The sequence below is a fragment of the Salvelinus namaycush genome, chromosome 28, assembly GCF_016432855.1.
Source record: "Salvelinus namaycush isolate Seneca chromosome 28, SaNama_1.0, whole genome shotgun sequence".
NCBI lineage: Eukaryota > Metazoa > Chordata > Actinopteri > Salmoniformes > Salmonidae > Salvelinus > Salvelinus namaycush.
The window spans coordinates 20,802,463-20,824,506 of record NC_052334.1 but is presented as its reverse complement, the minus strand read 5'-3'; the positions used below and the strand labels follow the sequence as shown (position 1 = coordinate 20,824,506).

Genomic DNA, 22,044 nt, shown 5'->3' with positions numbered 1-22,044 from the left:
GCGGCAGAAACTACTCCTGCCCTAAGGATTGTCTGGCCTCTGTAAGCCTGAGGATATGAACGATTGCATGGTGGGACATGTAGACCTGTGAGGAAGAACCAATAGGCTACCTCGACCACTCACTCCTAGACTCCGGAAAAGGGGATAGATTTGATATGGGGTTAGCAACCCCATCCTGAGCAAAATAGATTATGATAAAGATACCTCAACAAGTGAGGACACACCCATTGAACAATGAATTTCTCTTGTCAAGGCCTTATGTGCAGAGAGACATGAGAGGAATTGAGTGAGATGTGTGTGTGTCCATCTCTCACATGGCACAACAATTATGTTTTACAACCACAGATGGTATAATTTAACCCCTTGTAATTAGATATTGTCAACTTGTCCTACTTTCAGTTCAGCATATACAGTGCATTTAAAAACTATTCAGACCCCTTGACTTTTTTCAATTTTTTTTCAACGTTTGTCACGTTACAGCCTTATTCTAAAATGGATGAAATTGTATTTTTCAATTGTATTCATCAATCTACACACAATACCCCACCTAAAAACAGGTTCTTCGAAATGTTTGCACATTTATAAAAATAAAAATAAATAAAAAATGAAATATCACATTAACATAAGTATTCAGACCCTTTACTCAGTACTTTGTTGAAGCTCCTTTGGCAGCGATTACAGCCCAGAGTCTTCTTGGGTATGACGCTACAATCTTGGCACACCTGTATTTGGGGAGTTTCTCCCATTCTTCTCTGTAGATCCTCTCAAGTTCCGTCAGGTTGGATGGGGAGCGTTGCTACTCAGCTATTTTCAGGTACCTCCAGAGATTTTCGATCAGGTTGAAGTCCGGGCTCTGGCTGGGCCACTCAAGGACATTCAGAGACCTGTCCCGAAGCCACTCCTGGGTTGTCTTGGCTGTTTGCTTAGGGTCGTTGTACTATTGGAAGGTGAACCTTCCCCCCAGTCTGAGGTCCTGAGCAGGTTTTGATCAAGGATCTGTGTACTTTGCGCTGTTCATCCCCACAACATGATGTTGCCACCACCACGCTTCACCGTAAGGATGGTGCCAGGTTTCCTCCAGACGTGACGCTTGGTATTCAGGCCAAATAGTTCAATCTTGGTTTCATCAGACCAGAGAATCTTGTTTCCCATGGTCTGAGTATCCTTTAGGTGCCTTTTGGCAAACTCCAAGCGAGCTGTCATGTGCCTTTTACAGAGGAGTGGCTTCTGTCTTACCACTCTACCATAAATGCCAGATTGGTGGAGTGCTGCAGAGATGGGAGAATCTTCCAGAAGGAAAACCATCTCCACAGAGGAACTCTGGAGCTCTTTCAGAGTGATCAGGTTCTTGGTCACCTATCTGACCAAGGCCCTTCTAGGAAGAGTTTTGGTGGTTCCAAACTTTGTCTATTTAAGAATGATAGAGGCAGGGAACGTTCAATGCTGTAGACATTTTTTGGTACCCTTCCCCAGATCTGTGCCTCGACTTAATCCTGTCTTGGAGGTCTACGGACAATTCCTTCGAACTCATGGCTTGGATTTTGCTCTGACATGCACTGTAGGACCTTATATAGACAGGTGTGTGCCTTTCTAAATCATGTCCAATCAATTGAATTTACCCCAGGTGTACTCTAATCAAGTTGTAGAAGCATCTCAAGGATGATCAAAGGAAACAGGATGCACCTGAGCTCAACTTCGAGTCTCATAGCAAAGGGTCTGAATTGTTATGTAAATAAGGTATTTCTGTTTTTATTTTTAATACCTTAGCAAAAAAAATTGAAATACCTGTTTTCGCTTTGTCATTATGGGGTATTGTGTTTAAATTGATGAGTAAAAAAATATATTTAATCCATTTTAGAATAAGGCTATAACGTAACAAAATGTGGATAAAGTGAAGGGTTCTGAATACTTTCCGAACGCACTGTACCTGATCTAGTTAGCATGCTAGTCAGTTTGATGGCACCATATACAACCCTAGTAAGTATAAAGAAGAAGCTGCAGAACTACAGGTCTGTACGTTTTGTTTACCTGTAAAAGTAGCTGTCACATATAATTACTGGTCAATTTGCTATATAGCTATCAGAATGTTAACCTGTAAAAGGATCTCGTGCACAAGCTAGAACATTTCAAACCATGTTCTAGCAAATCAGTTTACCCCATATAAGCAGTACTAATTCCATTTGCTCCCATTCAGAGATAACAAACAACCCTATGCTCTACTAAAATTTACACTGAGTGTATTTACCTGCTGTAAATCTCACAGACCAGTCCGTTGATGAACTTGTCCGACTTGTGTTTCCTGTAGTCTTCCCAAAGATCCTTTACTGCCGTCACTGCCAGCACCAGGAGAATGGGAATAATGCTGATTTCCGGCTGGAAGGCATTGACCACTGGAACAAAGTTCAGAGCTGCCAGGAATATGAAATAGATATTGGCAAAGCGGTGGAGTTGTTCGAACAGGTTCTTGGGGATAAATGAGAGGAAGGAGTACTTGGTGGTGGTCACCTTGTTACTGCTGTATGACTTGAGGATTTCCGTCAGCTCTTCATCCTCTGTGAGGGAGGATACCACCATCCTCCTCGTCCTCCCCAGTCGGTCCTTCGGACTGGAACTTTGTCCTCGGACCGGCCGCTCCAAGCTGTACATGACTCCTAAGCTCAGTGAAAGACTCCACCAGTTAAAATCCAGAGGGTTTACTTATTGGTGACCTTGATTAAAATTCAAGTCAACCCTTGTATCTCTCTCCGGCATTTCCAGCCACTTGTGACCGACCGAGCTCTGCATCTAGATTCAAATGCCCACTCTGTTTTACTGTCATCGTCTATCATGATCCAGGATGTTGAGTTGCCAGGGTGAAGTTTAGATATAGAAAGACAGCTACTTTGCCGGGGAGAGCTTTGTTTCTGTCATGGTGGAGAGTATCTCTCCGGCACTTCACTAACACTCCACCTCGCTGCCTTAAAGACCAAGAGCCACTCCTCCACACTCCATGTCATAAACAAACAACTCAAAGTTGAACTTTTATGACTTTCTATGAATAGGGATTGAGAAACCCTTGACATCACAAAGGAATGGGTAAATGAGCAAGCCCATAGATTATCTGTGCTGTATATATGGTGCTCTTTATACCACATACAGTCACACAGACAACTGAATCTACAATAACCAACATATAATCCAGTGTAAGGATCAACGGTCCTCAGCTTCAGGCTCTCTAGAAAATGTGTTCATGTTTGGTATGCTAATGGTAATACAGAACTGTAGACTGTATCATGTAAATTTCTACTTCACCTTTGATCCTACTGTTACAGGAAGTCCCAGTATGCAATTCATGGGTCTTTTCTCATTTGGGCAAAAGTCCATCCTCCACCTTCTCTTCTCCTTCCTCTCTCCTCTGTCCTCACTCCTCCGTTACTTGGAAACCGATAAGTGGTTGAGGAGATGTCAATTTGTTAGTAGGCAAACGAAAGAGTGTCCTCCCCTCCTTGATAGCCACCTTTCATTGAGGATAGTCATGTGTATCCTACCTGAGTCCTACTAAATCTGTCACACCCCCCCTGAATCATATTTTGTTTTGTCAGTGGAGAAAAGCATGCACACATGTTTTATCTATAAAATGTCTTAAACAACTAACATAATTTGTTTTGATCACTTTACACATTTATTTTGGGATCCACCCCTGTAAACGTAATTTGCCTGATGAGAAGGAGAGTCTAATTTCATACAAGCACATTTTCGTTCACGTTTCCTCTTCTCGCCGCCTCTCCTCGATTACCCTTGACCTTTTTCAAATGGAGGCGAGACAGAGAGAGGACGCAGGAGTTGAGCAAATTCAATTGTGAAAAGGCCATGGTGCTTTGGTGCTGATTAACACAGAGGACTGTGGGATATGAAGTTTGTGTTCAAGATGTTTTAAGACCTTCAGTTTGAATACTAGCCATCATAAAATCAATATACCTATGTCGTAATGCTGTAATGTATCTGGTAACTAAGGATATTTTATTAGAACAATGTTACCAATAGTAATAATTACCATAACTTATTCCGTTTGTGCATTGTGTAATAACAAAAAACACTCAACTGTATAACTATGTATGAAGTAGTATGTAACAACACGGTGACTGTTGTTGATCTATTTCCCTTATAAACGATAAACCCTGGCCATTATGGCCATTGTTGTCCAGCCTTCCCACTCACCCGCTGTACACTGTAACGATGTTGTTGTTGACCTTCTGGTCAAAGCGGTAGCGGCGGTAGTCCTCCAGGGCATCCTTGATGGCGATGACGATGAGCACCACTACCAGGGGAATCATGGTGATCTCCTTCTGAAACGCCTCCACCACTGGGATCCAGTTCAGCATCACCAGGAACAGGAAGTACAGGTTGGCCACCCTGAGGAGGAGGGGCGAGAGGGGCTTGATAAATCCCACATCGACTAAGGCTACCTGTACACTTATGGGCACACTGCAGTCTCCATTTGGCATCTGCTCATTTTGAGTTAATTCACAACAAACCTAATTGCATGATTATAATCAAGTGACTCCTATGCACTCCTGCTCGAGTAGAAGTTATTTCCCAACATCAACAAACATGATTGCCTGATTGTAATCAGGTATGGTCTACCCCATCCCCTGTGTAAATCAGCATGAGGTTAGGTATTCCTCTCACCTGTGGAATTGCTGGAACAGGTTCATGGGAATGAAGCTCAGAAGGCTGTACTTGGTGGTACGGATGCTGTTGCCTTGGCATCCCTTGGAGATGCTGTGGTACTCATGCTGGTGGTGTCCGTGCCGGGCGATGACCGTCCTCCGTTTGCCAGTGAGCAGCTGTGTGTTGTGGAGCACTGGGGAACTCTTGGTGGGTAGGGCGGCAGGGGCCGAGTACTGGCCTCGACCTGAATCTGCGGCAACCAGCTGCTGCCAGCGGCGTCTCACCCAGTGGATCTGCTCCATAGGCCCAGTGGCCAGGGCACCCTACACCCAGAACCCTGCACGCTCCCTGGGCGGCCAGACCTGGTCTTCTGTTGCCTTAGGGCTGCTTACAGTGCTGTTTTTCTGAAACAAATACAAAACAGTAATCAGAAAGGTTTCAAAAGTAGTGACCTTGTGGAGAAAGCGGGAATGAAGTAGGACAGATAGTAGGCAAGAGTCCATGAGATAAGCATTGATTAAGTGACATAGCTATGACTAATTGTTTTAGGCAATACTCCCAACTCCTTTCTCAGGCCTGTATTTAAAGGGCAATAACTTCTAGTTCATAATAGACCCTCACCTTGTACTTCTGACACCAATATATCTGTCACGTATACTTCCTCGCCGGCCTCTAGCTCATCAGGCTGCTGATTATCCTGCACACCTGTCACCCTCGTCTCGCGCACCTGCGCCTCATGACACTCACCTGGACTCCATCACCTCCTTGATTATCTTCCCTATATCTGTCACTCCCCTTGGTTCTTTCCTCAGGTGTTATTGACTCTGCTTTCATGTCGGTGCGTTGTTTGTGTTTCGTGTTCATTGTTTATTTTATTTATTAAAACACTCACTCCCTGAACTTGCTTCCCCACTCTCAGCCTACTCGTTACAATATCATTACTTCCACTACTGATGGGAAGGGTCTGAGTATGGAGATGGAAACACCTGCCACGTGCCCTCCTTATCACTAACGTATATCATACGTATTGTGCCAAAGTGAGTTTGTTGTAAAAATGTTTACTACTGGGACTCCCGAGTGGCGCAGTGGTCTAAGGCACTGCATCCCTGTGCTAGCTGTGCCACTGGAGAACCTGGTTAGAGTCCAGGCTCTGTAGCAGCCGGCTGCGACTGGGAGAGCCATGGGGTGGCGCACAATTGGCCCAGCATCGTCCGGGTTAGGGGAGGGTTTGGCCGGCAGGGATGCTCCTGTCCCATCGTGCACTAGTGACTCCTGTGGCGGTCTGGGCGCAATGCACGCTGACACAGTCGCCAGGTGTACGGTGCTCCTCCGACACATTGGTGCGGCTGGCTTCTGGGTTAAGCGGGCGTTGTGTCAAGAAGCAGTGCTGCTTGACTGGGTCGTGTTTCGGAGGACGCACGGCTCTCGACCTTCACCTCTCCCGAGTCCGTACGGGAGTTGCAGCGATGGGACAGGACTGTAACTACCAATTGGATACCACGAAATTGGGGATAAAAAGGGGTCAAATAAAGACATGAAAATAATACTTTTTTACTACTATGTTGTCTATAGGTTATTTCTGCTACGTTGAAACTTTCTCAGGATCTGTTTTCAGCAGCCTCTTAACTATCTCAAACTTATTTTCACCTGTAATTCATTATCTAAACAGCAGGAGGTTGGAAAAACTCCTAAATTACACATGAGGAAATATACGACTTATGAAGGGGTGCCCCTCATTGGGGAGATTTTTTTAGCTAAACATTTTCGACATTGTGTAGAAAGAAACTGTGCATTAATTGCTAATGCCAACCATGTACTGTTGACAATGATGTTAAAGTTTTCTTGGGAAGATTAGGCTACTTGTACCTACTAATAGAGGCCGCTCAGCATGTGTGGAAAAACCCTACGCAATCAATTAGGGCCCCCCTCAAAGAAGTGTGCAATCATCACCGACATTGATGTATCAGGTTAATAATATAGACTGTTTGTGTTGATTAGAGTACACTTGACTGGCTTCACCACCTGACCTATTTACCATAATACAATTGTATTTACTTTTTCAAGTTTTTCACTTGAAGTCTCTTCTACGCCGAGACTGCCAGTGTCTCAATGCTTTGAAATACTTGCTTTCCTTTGTCATAATCATGTTCCTGTCTTCTAAATAAGAGAAGGTAATGCAGTGAAGCTCTATTGTGGCTCTATTGTAAGGCAAGGTAGACTGTAACACTAGCCTAGATATCACTAAACCCAAGGCTTTCCTATCAGTGAGAACTAGGGAGTAGGAAATCAGGAGGCTTCTAAAATGAGATACCCATAACCCAATGTGACAGAAGTTGTCCCCATTGTAAATGTCAGATTTCATCAGGCTCGGTGTGCACGAGTCATGAGCCCATCTCAAGAAAATATGGTGGATTAGGCTGAACTGGTGTAGATACAATATGCTTACTCATTCTCAGGAATGTGGATTTGCCACACATGAGACCTAGGCTCCTGAAGCTATACTGAACAAAAATATGAATAAATGTTTCATGAGCTGAAATAAGATAATCCATCCACCTGACAGGTGTAGCATACCAAGGAGTGAATTAAACAGCATGTTCGTTACACAGGTGTACCTTGTGCTGGGGACAATAAAAGGCCACTAAAATGTGCAGTTTTGTCACACAACACAATGCCACAGATGTGTCACACCCTGATCTGTTTCACCTGTCTTTGTACTTGTCTCCACCCCGCTCCAGGTGTCATCCATCTTCCCATTATCCCCTCTTGTATTTATACCTGTGTTCTCTGTTTGTCTGTTGCCAGTACGTCTTGTCAGGTCTTACAAGCGTTCTCTCCTGCCTTCCTGTCTCTCTAGTTCTGTTTCCCGGTTCTGACCATTCTGCCTGCCCTGACCCCGAGCCTGCCTGCCGTCCTGTACCTGCCTGACTCTGACCTGATCACGAACCTCTGCCTGGCCTCGACCTGCCCTTTGCCTGCCCCGTGTTTCTAATAAATCATCTGAGAACTGTACTATCCGCCTCCCGTGTCTGCATCTTGGTCATATCCTGAGTTGTGATGAGATGTCTAAAAGTTTGAGGGAGCATGCAATTGGCATGTTGACTGCAGGAATATCCACCAGAGCTGTTGCCAGAGAATTGAATGTTAATTTCTCTACCATAAGTCACCTCCAACGTCATTTTAGAGAATATGGCAGTACAATTAACCGGCCTCACAACCGCACACTATGTGGGCGAGCGGTTTGTTGATGTCAACATTGTGACATCAGCGGTGGGGTGGGGTTATAGTATTGGCAGGCATAAACTATGGACAATGAACACAATTGCATTTTATCGATGGCAATTTGAATGCACAGAGATACCGTGACGAGATTCTGCGGCTCATTGTCGTGCCATTCATCCAACGCCATCACCTCATGTTTCAGCATGATAATTCACGGCCCCATGTCGCAAGGATCTGTACACAATTCCTGGAAGCCTAAAATGTCCCAGCCTGTATACTCACCAGACATGTCATCCATTGAGCACGTTTGGGATCCTCGGGATTAACGTGTACGACAGCGTGTTCCTGTTCCCGCCAATATCCAGCAACTTCGCACAGCTATTGAAGAGCAGTGGGACAACATTCCACAGGCCACAATCAACAGCCTGATCAACTCAATACAAAGGAGATGTCATGCTGCATGAGGAAAAAGGTGGTCACACCAGATACTGACTGGTTTTCTAATCCACGTCCCAACTTTTTTTTTTAAAGGTATCTGTGACCAACAGATGCATATCTGTATTCCCAGTTATGTGAAATCCATAGATTAGGGCCTAATGAATTTATTTAAATTGACTGATTTCCTTAATTGACTGATTTATTAGAGATCCCCATTAGCTGCTGCCTCCTGGGGTCCAAACACATTAACTTCTCTGGGATATGTGGGACGCTAACGTCCCACTTGGCCAAAAGCCAGTAAAAATGCAGAGCGCCAAATTCAAATAAATTACGATAAAAATCAATCTTTCATGAAATCACACATGAAAGACACCAAATTAAAGCTACACTTGTTGTGAATCCAGCCAACAAAGTCTAGAGCAGGGTTGGACTGAAAACCTACAGGACGGTAGTTCTCCAGGAACAGGGTTGAAAAGCCCTGGTCTAGACGAACTGAGAGGAATGGATCCATATAGAGCTACCAGGCATAGACTACTAAGGCCTATAGCTTTACACAATGTTGGGTGACATCTCAAACAATAAGGCTACTTACTGGAGGATGTCCCCATTCCACCGAGGAGCTACTTAGCATAATATAGTGAACAAAAATATAAACACAATATGTAAAGTGTTGGTACCATGTTTCCTGAGCTGAAATAAAATATCCTAGAAATGTTCCAAACACACAAAAAGCTTATTTCTCTCAAATTTGGTGTACAAATGTGTCTACATTCCTGTTAGTGAGCATTTCTCATTTGCCCTAGATAATCCATCACCTGACAGGTTTGGCATATCAAGAAGCTAATTAAACAGCATGAACATTACACAGGTGCACCTTGTGCTGGGGACAATAAAATGCCACTCTTAAATGTGCAGTTTTGTCACCCAACACAATGCCACAGATGTCTAAATTTTGAAGTAGCAATTGGCATGCTGACTGCAGGAATGTCCACCAGAGCTGATGCCAGAGAATGTAATGTTAATTTCTCTACCATAAGCCGCTTCCAACGTCATTTTAGAGAATTTGGCAGTACATCCAATGGCCTCACAAGCGCAGACCACGTGTAACCACGCAAGCCCAGGACCTCCACATCTAGCTTCTTCACCTGTGGTATCATCTGAGACCAGCCACCCAGACAGCTGATGAAACTGAGGACTATTATGTCTGTAATAAACCCCTTTTGTGGGGAAAACTCATTCTGATTGGCTGGGCCTGGCTTCCCTGTGGGTGGGCCTATGCCCTCCCAGGCCCACCCATGGATGTGGAATCCATAGATTAGGGCATAATTAATGTATTTTAATTGACTGATTTCCTTGTATGAACTGTAACTCAGTAAAATCGTTGAAATTGTTGCATGTTGTGTTTATATTTTTGTTCAGTATACTTACAGTAACCAGTAAATCAACTCTAGTCCTTTTACTTTGTTGACTAAATTAATACTATACTACCAACAAGACATTGGTTGACAGGCTGCTAACCCACAGGTCAGAAAAAGCACAAGTGAAACCATCAAGATACTACAGCATTGTATGCTAGATCTTATCAACACAGAATAATATAAATGTTCTATTTGAATCTTGTTCCGCTATGTGTACACAGAACCTTCATGATCCTCGAGAAAATAATTGTCACTAAGAGGAACAGAATGTAGTTCCAGAGAAAAGAAGAACTATGTTTATGGGCAAGTCCACGATAACACAGTAACACTGACTCAGATTTTTCACTTTAAAATGTCTGTCAAACAAAAACCAATGATTGCAAAGTTAAACAAACCATACAAATTGTTAAACGTAGTCCTTGTGCATAGTTTTATGGTTTGCTTAAATTTGCAATCATTGGTTTTTGTTTGACATACATTTTAAAGTGAGAAATCCTTTGTACCGTGGCATTATCCCTTATGCGCCACTCAACTCAGATATCACAACTACTCTGAGGTTACTCACTCACACGCCCTTGTGAGATGCCAAAACAGCTAGCAAGACAGGCCAGTATATGCCCTCGGCTGAGTGTGTGCTGTATTAAAGCTCAACAGTAGAGTATCCTTCATGCTTTCCTTGATTTCCCAGGTAATGTTTTTTTTGGTAGGCTACTTCAGTTTATTCTATAGTGTGAACTGTGTAGCCTAGGCCTAGTGCTGGGAGAGGCCTATCATTTATATATTATTGGGCTAAAAGGTTGACTTATAAAGTAGTTCATAAACTACTATACGTTTACATATAGTTTATACATCTGTAAAACAACATAGCCTGGACTAGAAGATACAAGCACATTTCTTTTCTATTGATATAATGGCATATTTTCAAAGACAGGCTCATGTGCCTGTCATTTTCTTTACTTAATTTTTTTATTGTACCCCCCTTATTCAACTGGCAAATCCAGAACCAGGTGTTTTACAACTGCCTGCATACCCTGGCCTACAGCTCTCCAGGAACAGGATTTTCTCAAACTGCTGTGTACAGTGAAAGAGAAAACAAATAGTTTCAAAAACTCCACACAATTTATTCTGCTGTGTAGAATTGTCATATCCTTCACCACAGTGTGCACAATGACAATGTCCCCATTTAGGAGATACTTTATCATTCATGCATGATGACATGGGCCAGGTGTATTGTTGCGATAAAGCCAAGGGGGCCAAAAAAACTAAAATGACAAATGTAGCTAACTAGGCTTAACTACAAAGGCATAATGCTTTTCCCGGAAATACAGTAGTTTACAACGATAGATCACAGATTTTAGCTAATTCAGTTTGGGTTTGGTATTTTTGTACCATTTTTTTTCTTTATTGCAGCAGAATTGATTTGAACGAAACGTAGCCTAACGAATCTAGTAACTTTATCTTTTGTTACCATGGCTGCCTATAAAGTAAAAACAAAACATGCATAAATGTGTCAAGAACTTACCCTGTAGTATTCATTGTTCGCTGTGCTGAGAGCAGAGAGCTGTGAGTCGTAAAACAAAACACAAATACAATCTGTAGTGGTCACATCACATTACCTGTTTTGAGAATTTACATGAGATAAAGCAGGCCTACTCATACTTGCGCGAATATATTTAAAAAAATAACATCACTTGCGCAGCATCATGAATCACGAGATAAGAGTGCTGTTCCAGGGTATAAAAAAGACGAGCTGAACGCCACTACCCACAAGAGATGGGTGGTTCATTCAGTAACATTTTTTTATTATTTATTTCAGGCCTGCCTAACGATGTTACTGTAATGAAATAGACTGTGTGTGAATCACTTCTTCGATGAGGTTTAACGGGGGTTAGCATCCAATAAATATTGCATTACCGCCACCTACTAGACTGGAGTATAACTCGCTTATACTTTTCTTGAAAAAAGAAACACAATAAAATAATACAAATGTATACCATCTAACCCTACACTCACTAAAAACACACCACCCTACTCCACTATTTAATCCTACCTCAGGCTAACAGCCTGAAAGGAGAGGACACCATCAGTCAACACACCCTGTAACTTTTCTGACTTCAAGTCTTGTACACCCAAATACCTCTCTGCAGCTGTCACCACAACCTTAATTTTCTGCGACTTATGTTCCATCCCTGCAGTGCAGTTGATAACCATTGATATAAATGCTAAAAATCCAATCTTACTGAAGCATATATCACTTGTTGGCCTATCCCTCTGTACTGGTAAAGATCTACTACTCACACCACTCCTCTCAGGATCCCCCCCCTTGACCCATCTTCCTCTACTTCAAATCAAATCAAATTTTATTGGTCACACACACATGGTTAGCAGATGTTAATGCGAGTGTAGCAAAATGCTTGTGCTTCTAGTTCCGACCATGCAGTAATATCTAACTGTCACGCCCTGACCGTAGATTGCTTTGTATGTTTCTATTTTTTGTTTGGTCAGGGTGTGATGTGGGTGGGCATTCTATGTTTGTATGTCTAGGTTTTGTATTTCTATGTTTTGGCATGGTATGGTTCCCAATCAGAGGCAGCTGTCTATCGTTGTCTCTGATTGAGAACCATACTTAGGTAGCCTGTTTTCCCACTGGTAGTTGTGGGTGGTTATTTTCTGTTTAGTGTTTTTATCACCTGTCAGAACTGTTTCGGTTTTTCCTTTTGTTATTTTGTATTTAGTGTTCAGTTTCGAATAAATAATATGTACACGTATCACGCTGCACCTTGGTCCTCACCTTCTTCTTCTGAATGCCGTTACAGAACTACCTACCACCAACGGACCAAGCAGCGTGGAAAAAAGGAGGAATGGACATGGGAGGACATTCTGGACGGGAAGGGATCCTACACATGGGAGGACATCCTGGCTGGAAGGGATCGCCTCCCATGGGAACAGGTGGAGGCAGCCAGGAGAGCGGAGGCAGCAGGAGAAGGGAACCAGCGGTACGAGGGAACACGGCTGGCAAGGAAGCCCGAGAGGCAGCCCCAAATTTTTTTGGGGGGGGCACACGGGGAGTGTGGCGGAGTCAGGTTGGAGACCTAAGCCCACTCCCCGTTCTTACCGGGGCGAGCATGTGACTGGTCAGGCCCCGTGCTATGGGGTGATGCACACTGTGTCTCGGCCGAGCATCCACAGGCCGGTGTGCTCGGTGCCAGCGTCCCGCATTTGCCGGTTGGAAGCTGGCATCCAGCCAGAACGGGTGGGGCCAGATCTGCGCTCGAGACCGCCAGTGCGCCTCCACGGCCCAGTGTATCCGGTGCCTCGGCCAAGGACAAGGCCTCCTGTATGTCTCCCCAGCCTGGTGAGTCCTGTGCCTTCTCCCAGAGCCAGGCCTCCTGTGCGTCTCTCCACTCCAGTGATGATCCATGGCAAGAAGCCTCCAGTGATGATCCATGGCACGAAGCCTCCAGTGATGATCCATGGCACGAAGCCTCCAGTGGTGATCCATGGCACGAAGCCTCCAGTGAGGAGTTATGGCACGAGGCCTCCAGCGACGGACGCCCTCCTGTCCGGAGCCGCCAGAGTCGCCCTCCTGTCCGGAGTCGCCCTCCTGTCCGGAGCCGCCCTCCTGTCCGGAGCCGCCAGAGTCGCCCTCCTGTCCGGAGTCGCCCTCCTGTCCGGAGCCGCCCTCCTGTCCGGAGCCGCCAGAGTCGCCCTCCTGTCCGGAGCCCGCTGCGAGGGTCTCCGCTCCAGAGGCGCCACCTAAGTGGGCCAATACTAAGGTGGAGCGGGGTCCACGTCCCGCACCAGAGCCACCACCGCGATAGATGCCCACCCAGACCCTCCCCTATAGGTTTAGGTTTTGCAGCCGGAGTCCGCACCTTTGGGGGGGGGGGGGGGGTACTGCCACGCCCTGACCTTAGAGATCCTTTTTATGTCTCTATTTTGGTTTGGTCAGGGCGTGAGTTGGGGTGGGCATTCTATGTTTTGTTCTATGTTGTCCTTTTCTATGTGTTTGGCCTGGTATGGTTCCCAATCAGAGGCAGCTGTCAATCCTTGTCTCTGATTGAGAACCATACTTAGGTAGCCTGTTCCCACCTGTGTTTGTGGGTAGTTGTTTTCTGTTTTGTGTGTCTGCACCAGCCAGTACTGTTTCGGTCGTTATCTTTGTTATTTTTGTTATTTCAGTGTTCATTTAATAAATATGGACACGTACCACGCTGCACCTTGGTCTTCTCCTTCTCCCGACGACGTTCGTTACACTAACAAGCAATCGAACAATTTCACAACAACTACCTTATACACATAAGTGTAAAGGAATGAATAAGAATATGTACATATAAATATATGGATGAGCGATGGCCGAACAGCATAGGCAAGATGCAGTAGATGGTATGGAGTACAGTATATACATATGAGATGAGTAATGTAGGGTATGTAAACATTATATAAAGTGGCATAGTTTAAAGTGACTAGTGATACATTTATTACATCCAATTTTTAATTATTAAGTGGCTAGAGATTGAGTCAGTATGTTGGCAGCAGCCACTCAATGTTAGTGATGGCTCTTTAACAGTCTGATGGCCTTGAGATAGAACCTGTTTAATCCATTTTAGAATAAGGCTGTAATGTAACAATGTGGAGAAAGTCAAGGGGTCTGAATAATTTCCGAATGCACTGTATGTATGTGTATATACAGTGGTAAACACAACGGCATAAAAAGGACAAAAGCTTTAAAGAGAAAATACATTTACAATGGTGATCTTTGTATTATTATTACCCACATCAGCCCATTGAAACATCTTGGTAGAGCAGAGACAACTTTTTATTTTACCATTATTTAACTAGGCAAGTCAGTTAAGAACAAATTCGTATTTACAATGATGGCCTACCAAAATGCATAAGGACTCCTGCGGGTTAGGGGGCTGGGATTAAAAATAAAAAATTCAATATAGGTCAAAACACACATCACAACAAGAGAGACACCACAACACTACATAAAGAGAAACCTAAGACAACAACATAGCATGGCATCAACACAGCATAGTAGCAACACAACATGGTATCAGCACAAAACAAGGTACACACATTATTGGGCAAAGACAACAGCACAAAGGGCAAGAAGGTAGAGAGAACAATACATCAGGCGACTTAGAGCATGTGGCTTTGTAACACGCAGATGTTTCATCCACACAGAAGCAGTGACTACCTGGCTAAGCTTGATAAGCAGGGGTCCACAGCTGCAGTCAGAACGCAGTGAAATCAGGCCATGTGTCCACAGCTGCAGTCAGAACGACAGCATGACCAGGAGTTCAGGTCCTCTACCAGGGGATACACAGAAAGAAAGAAGGGTGGGTGGGGGTATGCCTAAGATCACACCAGAGCCCATATTCACAAAGCATCCAAGAGTAGGAGTACTGATCTAGGGTCAGGTCCCACCAGTCCATGTAATTTGATACATTATGATCTAAAAGCAACAATGATCCTAGATCTGCACTGGGTCCAGACAAGACAAGATGATCCTTTTCCTTCACTTTGGAGTCCAACTCATCCCAAACCATCTCAATTGGGTTGAGGTCAGGTGATTGTGGAGGCCAGGTCATCTGATGCAGCACTCCATCACTCTCCTTCTTGGTTAAATAGCCCTTACACAGCCTGGAGGTGTGTTTTGGGTCATTGTCCTGTTGAAAAATAAATGATAGTCCCACTAAGTGCAAACCAGATGGGATCGTGTATTGCTGCAGAATGCTGTGGTAGCCATGCTGGTTAAGTGTCTTTTGCATTCTAAATAAATCAGTGTCTGCGACCCCACACCTCCTCCATGCTTCACAGTGGGAACCACACATGCAGAGATCATCAATTCACCTACTCTGCATCTCACAAGGACACAGTGGTTGGAACCAAAAATCTCCAATTTGGACTCATCAGATCAAAAGGACAGATTTCCACCGGTCTAATGTCCATTGCTCGTGTTTCTTGACCCAAGCAAGTCTCTTCTTATTGGTGTCCTTTAGTAGAGTTTGTTCTCATCTGAACAGTTGATGTTGAGATGTATCCGTTACTTGAACTCAAGCATTTATTTGCGTTGCAATCTGAGATGCAGTTAACTAATGTACTTATCCTCTGCAGCAAAAGTAACTCTGGGTCTTCCTTTCATGTGGCGGTCCTCATGAGAGCCAGTTTCATCATAGCGCTTGATGGTTTTTGCGACTTGCAACTGAAGAAACTTTAAAAGTTCTTGAAATGTTCTGGATTGACTGACCTTATTGTCTTAAAGTAATGATGGACTGTTGTTTCTCTTTGCTTATTTGAGCTGTTCTTGCCATAATATGTACGTGGTCTTTTACCAAATAGGGCGATCTTCTGTATACCACCCCTACCTTGTCACAACACAATTGATTGGCTCAAACACATTAAGGAAATAAATTCCACAAATTAGCTTTTAACAAGGCACACCTATTAATTGAAATGCATTCCAGGTGAATATCTCATGAAGCTGGTTGAGAGAATGCCAAGAGCATGCAAAGCTGTCCTCAAGGCAAAGGATGGCTACTTTGAAGAACCTCAAATATAACATATATTTTTATTTGTTTAACACTTTTTTGGTTACTACATGATTCCATGTGTTAATTCATAGTTTTGATGTATTCACTATTATACAATGTAGAAAATATTTAAAAAATAAGAAAAACGGTGGAATGAGTAGGTGTCCAAACTTTCGACTGGTACTGTATATCAGACATTTTCAGGAAAAGCAGCTAATAGTAAGCCAATAAAAATGTATATCATTGCATTCGTTCAACATAGACGTCTAACTCTCTAATTAAGATAGAATCTGAGAGATCGCACTTTTTTTTTTATCTCTCTGGGGCAGTTTGCCGCCATTTCGTTTGGGTACTCCAACACCCCGATTGAAGCAACTGTACATCTAATCTTCTCTCCCATCCCGTTGAGTCGACAGGGAGCTAGCCTGTTCTCCTCAAAACATCGCTAGCAAGCTAACTAACGTTGCCCAATTTGAGCAGCGATATCAGCTTGTTAACTAGCAAAGCCAACCAACTAACTACAGAGCAAACAATCATTTTCTAATCTAATTAGTTTCGACCAAATGACAAGTTGCGTCCTCACCAACGCCTTGCTGTAACTTTCAAATTATGTGAATGTAATTTCAACAGATTTGATTCATATTTAGCATAGTGGAAAGCGTGCTTCCAAGACGAACCCTGGCACCCTATTTGAAAGTACTGTTCGGAAGGAAAAGCCCGCCCACCAAAGCTCAATTGTTTTTCTCTACATACCTATTGCACAACGTAGCAACGCCCACTTCCTATCCGATACATAGCTTCCTGTCAGCCTGATTGTAGCCTCGAAGTCGCTTGTTTTATCATTACCTCAGTATATTAATATAATCATACTTCTATAGCGTTTAAAAAAAATCATTCTTCTTGAAAATTCTGTTTATCCGTTTAGTTAGTGTATTTTGTTTGTCTCTTTAGCTAGCAAACGTTAGCTACCAGTAACGTTACCTAGCTAACGTTAGTGTTAATGTTAATGTTATTAGTTGGTGCGGCATCGTTATTGAAAGTTAAGAAATTAAGATTTCATTGAACCTTCTAGTGGGCTTCGCCGTTTGAAGAAGGGAGCCGTGCCTTTGCAATTCCAGTGGAATAACTACCATGTCCAAGAGATCCTCGTGTCACTGATGGGAAGCATCCCCGGCATCTGGGCTGTGGCTTGCCTTCTCACAAAACTAACAGTGTGGACCTCTTGTTAATTAAGGCATGGTCCAAGGCGCAATGAGCTACTACTGCAATGCATCTTTCCTTTTTTTGCTGTTACACCCTGTAGTCCATTTATTGATAATAAACACCACTGCTTACTCCAAACACAATGTTGTAAAGAGTTTTTATTTACAGTGACAAAAGAACAGAAACAATTTTACTGAATTATTTTAAATTATTAATTGCACAGACAGATTTGTTGGTTTGTTTCTCTTTCATTAATTGAAAGATCAAGGAGCATGTCCGTTGTTATTTAGTCTGTCCTGCCTAAGAACTTTTGCATGTACACATAAGTAGTAACAGTCACCCTTCTCTCTAATTAGTGAGAACACCACTGGGTCTCTATGTCTTCTCTCGACCAGAATGTCCTCATGCGCACAGACAACAAAGTCACACCACTCCAACCCAGTGATGTAGAGCTGACCTTGAACTTGCCAATAGTAGGCATGCTGCTTCTTCAGGGAAGGTTCACCGTTATGCATGTGAATGTACTTGCAATCCACAAAACCCTTTACGTTTGGGTTCTTATTATCAACTAGGCCAAAAGATGGATGCTCGAGAGGGTCGTAGACCAGGCCATCAGGAGAAGTGGCAAGCCAAGGGACGTCAGGATGTATGATGAGGCCACAGGGTGAGAAGTTGACATTCTGCATCTTGCAGTAGTCACTGTCATCTCCAATTCCAGTCCCCTCTTCATGTCAGCTGTTGGTGCTGTGCCTTTGCGTATCCTTTCAGCTAGATTGCCTGAGGAGCATTTCTTACAAGCACATATTTTCTTTTACAACTGGGAGCCAAGTATGCTTACTGTGTTCTTTGTATTTTTTCCTATTCTCATGTGTGTTTTATAGTATTACATTGTTATTGATCGTTGTGTTTTCAAGAAAGGTATTTCACTGTACTTGTGCATGTGACATTAAAAACTTGAAAGTATTTTAATATCCTGACAATCCAGAATAGATTTTTGGCTTATATCCAAATGTATTGATAGTGAGTGTGTTACTACAAATATCTGTACTACTCCCCTCACAGACCATAGGGCCATTTACATTGATATCAAAATATTTACCCCTGATACTAACCATGGCAGTGCATCTTACTGGAAGCTAAATAGCTCATTATTAAATAATGATATAGTTAAATTTGAGGTTAAAGATCTGCTCTCACACTTTTGGGAAAGGGCTTGTGAAGAAAAATCTTATTGCAAGAACTGGGAGCTCTTTAAATTTGAGGTGTCCAAATACCTTAGAAAATATGGTAGTAATCTTGCTAAGACCAGAAGAGCTGAGGAGGAAAAGGTGATCATTAAGATAACTTCCCTTTCTCAGAGGTCCCCAGCCGGCCTCTCGGGGGAGGAGAAGATGGAACTAATTGAGTTACAAAATAAACTGGATAATATATATAGATTAAAAGCAGAAGGAGCCTTTATTAGATCTAGGAAAAAATGGATTGAGGAGGGAGAACAGAATTCATCCTATTTCTTTAGACTTGAGAAATTTCACTCTAAAAATAACACTATCCATAAATTAAACATTGATGGTGTTATTACAGATGACCAAAAAATAATCGCTAAATACTGTAGCAATTTTTACAGAAAATTGTATAGCTCTACATACTGTCAGGAATCCACAGATGTTTTTTAACTCACTGAATAATGTTCACTCTATCAGTGATATAGAATCTAAACAGTGTGATGAACCCATCAAAGTTGAAGAGATTATAGAGTCTATCAAACATCTAAAGAACAATAAATCACCAGGTGTTGATGGAATTACATCAGAATTTTACAAATTATTTTCTGAACAAATAGCTCCCTTCCTATTTGAAGTCTTTTTAGAGAGTATTAAAAACAATGTTCTCCCTCCTACAATGAGTCAGGGGTTAATAACACTGATACCTAAGCCTAAAAAATAAGTGCTGCTCATCGATAACTGGCGTCCAATTTGTCTTCTTAATAATGACTATAAGATATTAGCTTTACTACTTGCAAAAAGAATTAAAGAAGTCCTGGATGCAATCATTGATGAAACACAGTCTGGCTTCATGAGGAACAGACATATTTCTAACAATGTCAGACTAGTATTAGACATACTTGACTACTCAGACCTAATAACTGAGGATAGCTTCATATTATTTTTAGATTTTTATAAAGCATTTGACACAGTAGAGCATCAATTTCTCTTCCACTCCCTTGAGAGACTTGGCTTTGGGGATTTTTTCTGTAAAGCTATTAAGACTCTCTATGCAAATGGTAACAGCTCTATCAAATTGAAATATGGCACCTCACCTAGATTTGAGTTAAAGAGAGGAATTAGGCAAGGTTGTCCTATCTCCCCGTATCTGTTTTTATTAAACACCCAACTTCTTGCAAATTCTTTAAAAAATAGTCCTGTACAAGGTATTTCCATAGCTGGTAAATACATTATTATAAGCCAGCTGGCTGATGATACTACACTTTTTCTGAAAGACGCTAACCAAATTCCCATATCGATCAATGTGATACAATCCTTTTCCAAAGCATCTGGTCTATACCTTAACATTAATAAATGTGAACTCATAGCTGTCAAATATTGTGTGACACCTTCATATTATGGTATTCCAGTAAAAGAAGAACTTACATATTTAGGCATAACCATTAAAAAGGATCAGAAGTCTAGAGGCTTACTAAATTTTAACCCTCTTATTAAAAATACCCAGAAGAAGCTAAATCAATGGCTACAGAGGGACTTATCTTTAAAAGGTAGAGTCCTAATAACCAAGGCTGAAGGTATATCTAGACTAACATATGGCGCTCTATCTTTATATCTTGACAGTAAAATAAGCAAGGAGATAGACCAGATGCTTTTCAACTTTCTTTGGAGAAACCGTACCCATTACATTAGGAAAACTGTTGTAATGAACACTTATGAGAATGGTGGACTGAATTTTCTGGACTTTACTACTTTAAATAATACTTTTAAGATCAATTGGATAAAACAATTCCTAAGAAGACCCACTTCTATCTGGAATTTTATTCCTCATCATGTCTTCTCTACTTTTGGTGGCCTTAACTTCATGTTGTTATGCAATTATAATATTGACAAAATTCCAGTGAAACTTTCTGCTTTTCATCGGCAGGTTTTCTTGTCATGGTCCTTAATTTATAAACACAATTTTTCTCCACACATATATTATATATGGAATAATCGGGATATATTGTATAAAAATACTTCTTTGTTTTTAGAATATTGGTTCAGAAATAATATCCTATTGGTGAGCCAACTGGTAAATGCAGAGGGTCTTTTACTCAGTTATAAGGAATTCTTATCTCTTTACAAGGTCCCTGTAACACCCAAAGATTTTGCAATTGTTTTAGACACCATTCCCTCAGGTGTTGCTCTGTTATTCAGGAACGTGTCAAGACCTGACCCTCAGAGCCTACCTTCTATTGACCCTGTTGACTCATCAGTAGGAAAGATTTGTTTCTCTTTTGGCCCATTCAACAACAGAGTGATACGAACCTTGTTTCAGCAGGATGTTGTATCTATACCTTATGTCATGCCTTATTGGAATGGATTTATTGATAATATCTGTTGGGGAAAAGTTTGGATGTTGCCACACACATACCTACTTGTTAACAAAATTAAGGAGGTTTCCTTTAAAATTATTCATAAATATTATCCTGCCAACCACTATATGAAGAAGTTTAAGGAAAACATCAATTCAAATTGCTCCTTTTGTAATGACCACCCAGAAACAGTGTTGCATCTCTTTTGGCATTGTATACATGTAAGAAAACTGTGGCAAGACATCAGTAGATTTATAATTGAACACATTTATGAAGATTTTACACTATTGTGGAGAGATGTACTGCTTGGATTCTTTACATACGATAAAAATAAGCTGAAACATTTTTATGTAATTAATTTCATTATTCTTTTGGCCAAATTTCATATACACAAATGTAAATTTACTAACAAAAAAACACATTTTCTTACCCTACAAAAATAAATTGAACTGTATTTTAAGACTATTAAATACTCTACTAACAAAAAAGCTGTTAGAATTGTAAGTGTATGTATGTCCCTTAAGGTCCTTGTGTAATTGTAATGTGATATTGTACCCCCTAGCTCGATTGTCCATTATATATCATCTATTATACTTGTGTTCCCTTATGTACTTTCTGTATTGATTTGTTGTCAATAAAAAAAAATATATATTTTTTTATTTTTAATATCCTTATATAGATGGAAGCAGACAGGAGGAGGCGAGATCATGTGTGACCATTCTAGCCAATGAGAGGGCATAGAGCTAGATAGAGGACTCACATTTGTATCTGTACCATCATGGCGTCTGTGACAGCATGGACATCGGCATTGACGCTCTCTCTATTTTAAAGTAGTCAATTTTCTTATTTTTCATTGGCTGATTGCTCCCAACTCGTCGGAATCCCCACCCAGTTGACTACTATAAAATGGTGAAAGCCTGTCATGGTAATGTACACGCAAAAACAGAGTCCTCTATCTATCTCTATGACAACAGACAACTCCAATTTAAAGTAGTTT

The 22,044-nt window shown here is 41.9% G+C and overlaps 1 protein-coding gene across 1 annotated transcript in view; it reads right to left on the bottom strand.

The window, feature by feature from the left end:
* Positions 1 to 11,556, bottom strand: part of LOC120023542 (probable phospholipid-transporting ATPase VD) — a 41,737-nt gene extending 30,181 nt beyond the window's left edge. The window contains exons 1-3 of the mRNA XM_038967573.1: positions 11,251 to 11,556; positions 4,669 to 5,054; positions 4,198 to 4,392 (exon numbers count right to left, since the gene is read on the bottom strand). Of these exons, the coding sequence (XP_038823501.1) occupies positions 4,198 to 4,392; positions 4,669 to 4,952 (479 nt within the window). The 5' untranslated portion in view covers positions 4,953 to 5,054; positions 11,251 to 11,556. The remainder of the gene's footprint in view (positions 1 to 4,197; positions 4,393 to 4,668; positions 5,055 to 11,250) is intronic.
* Between the last annotated feature and the right edge of the window lie 10,488 nt (positions 11,557 to 22,044).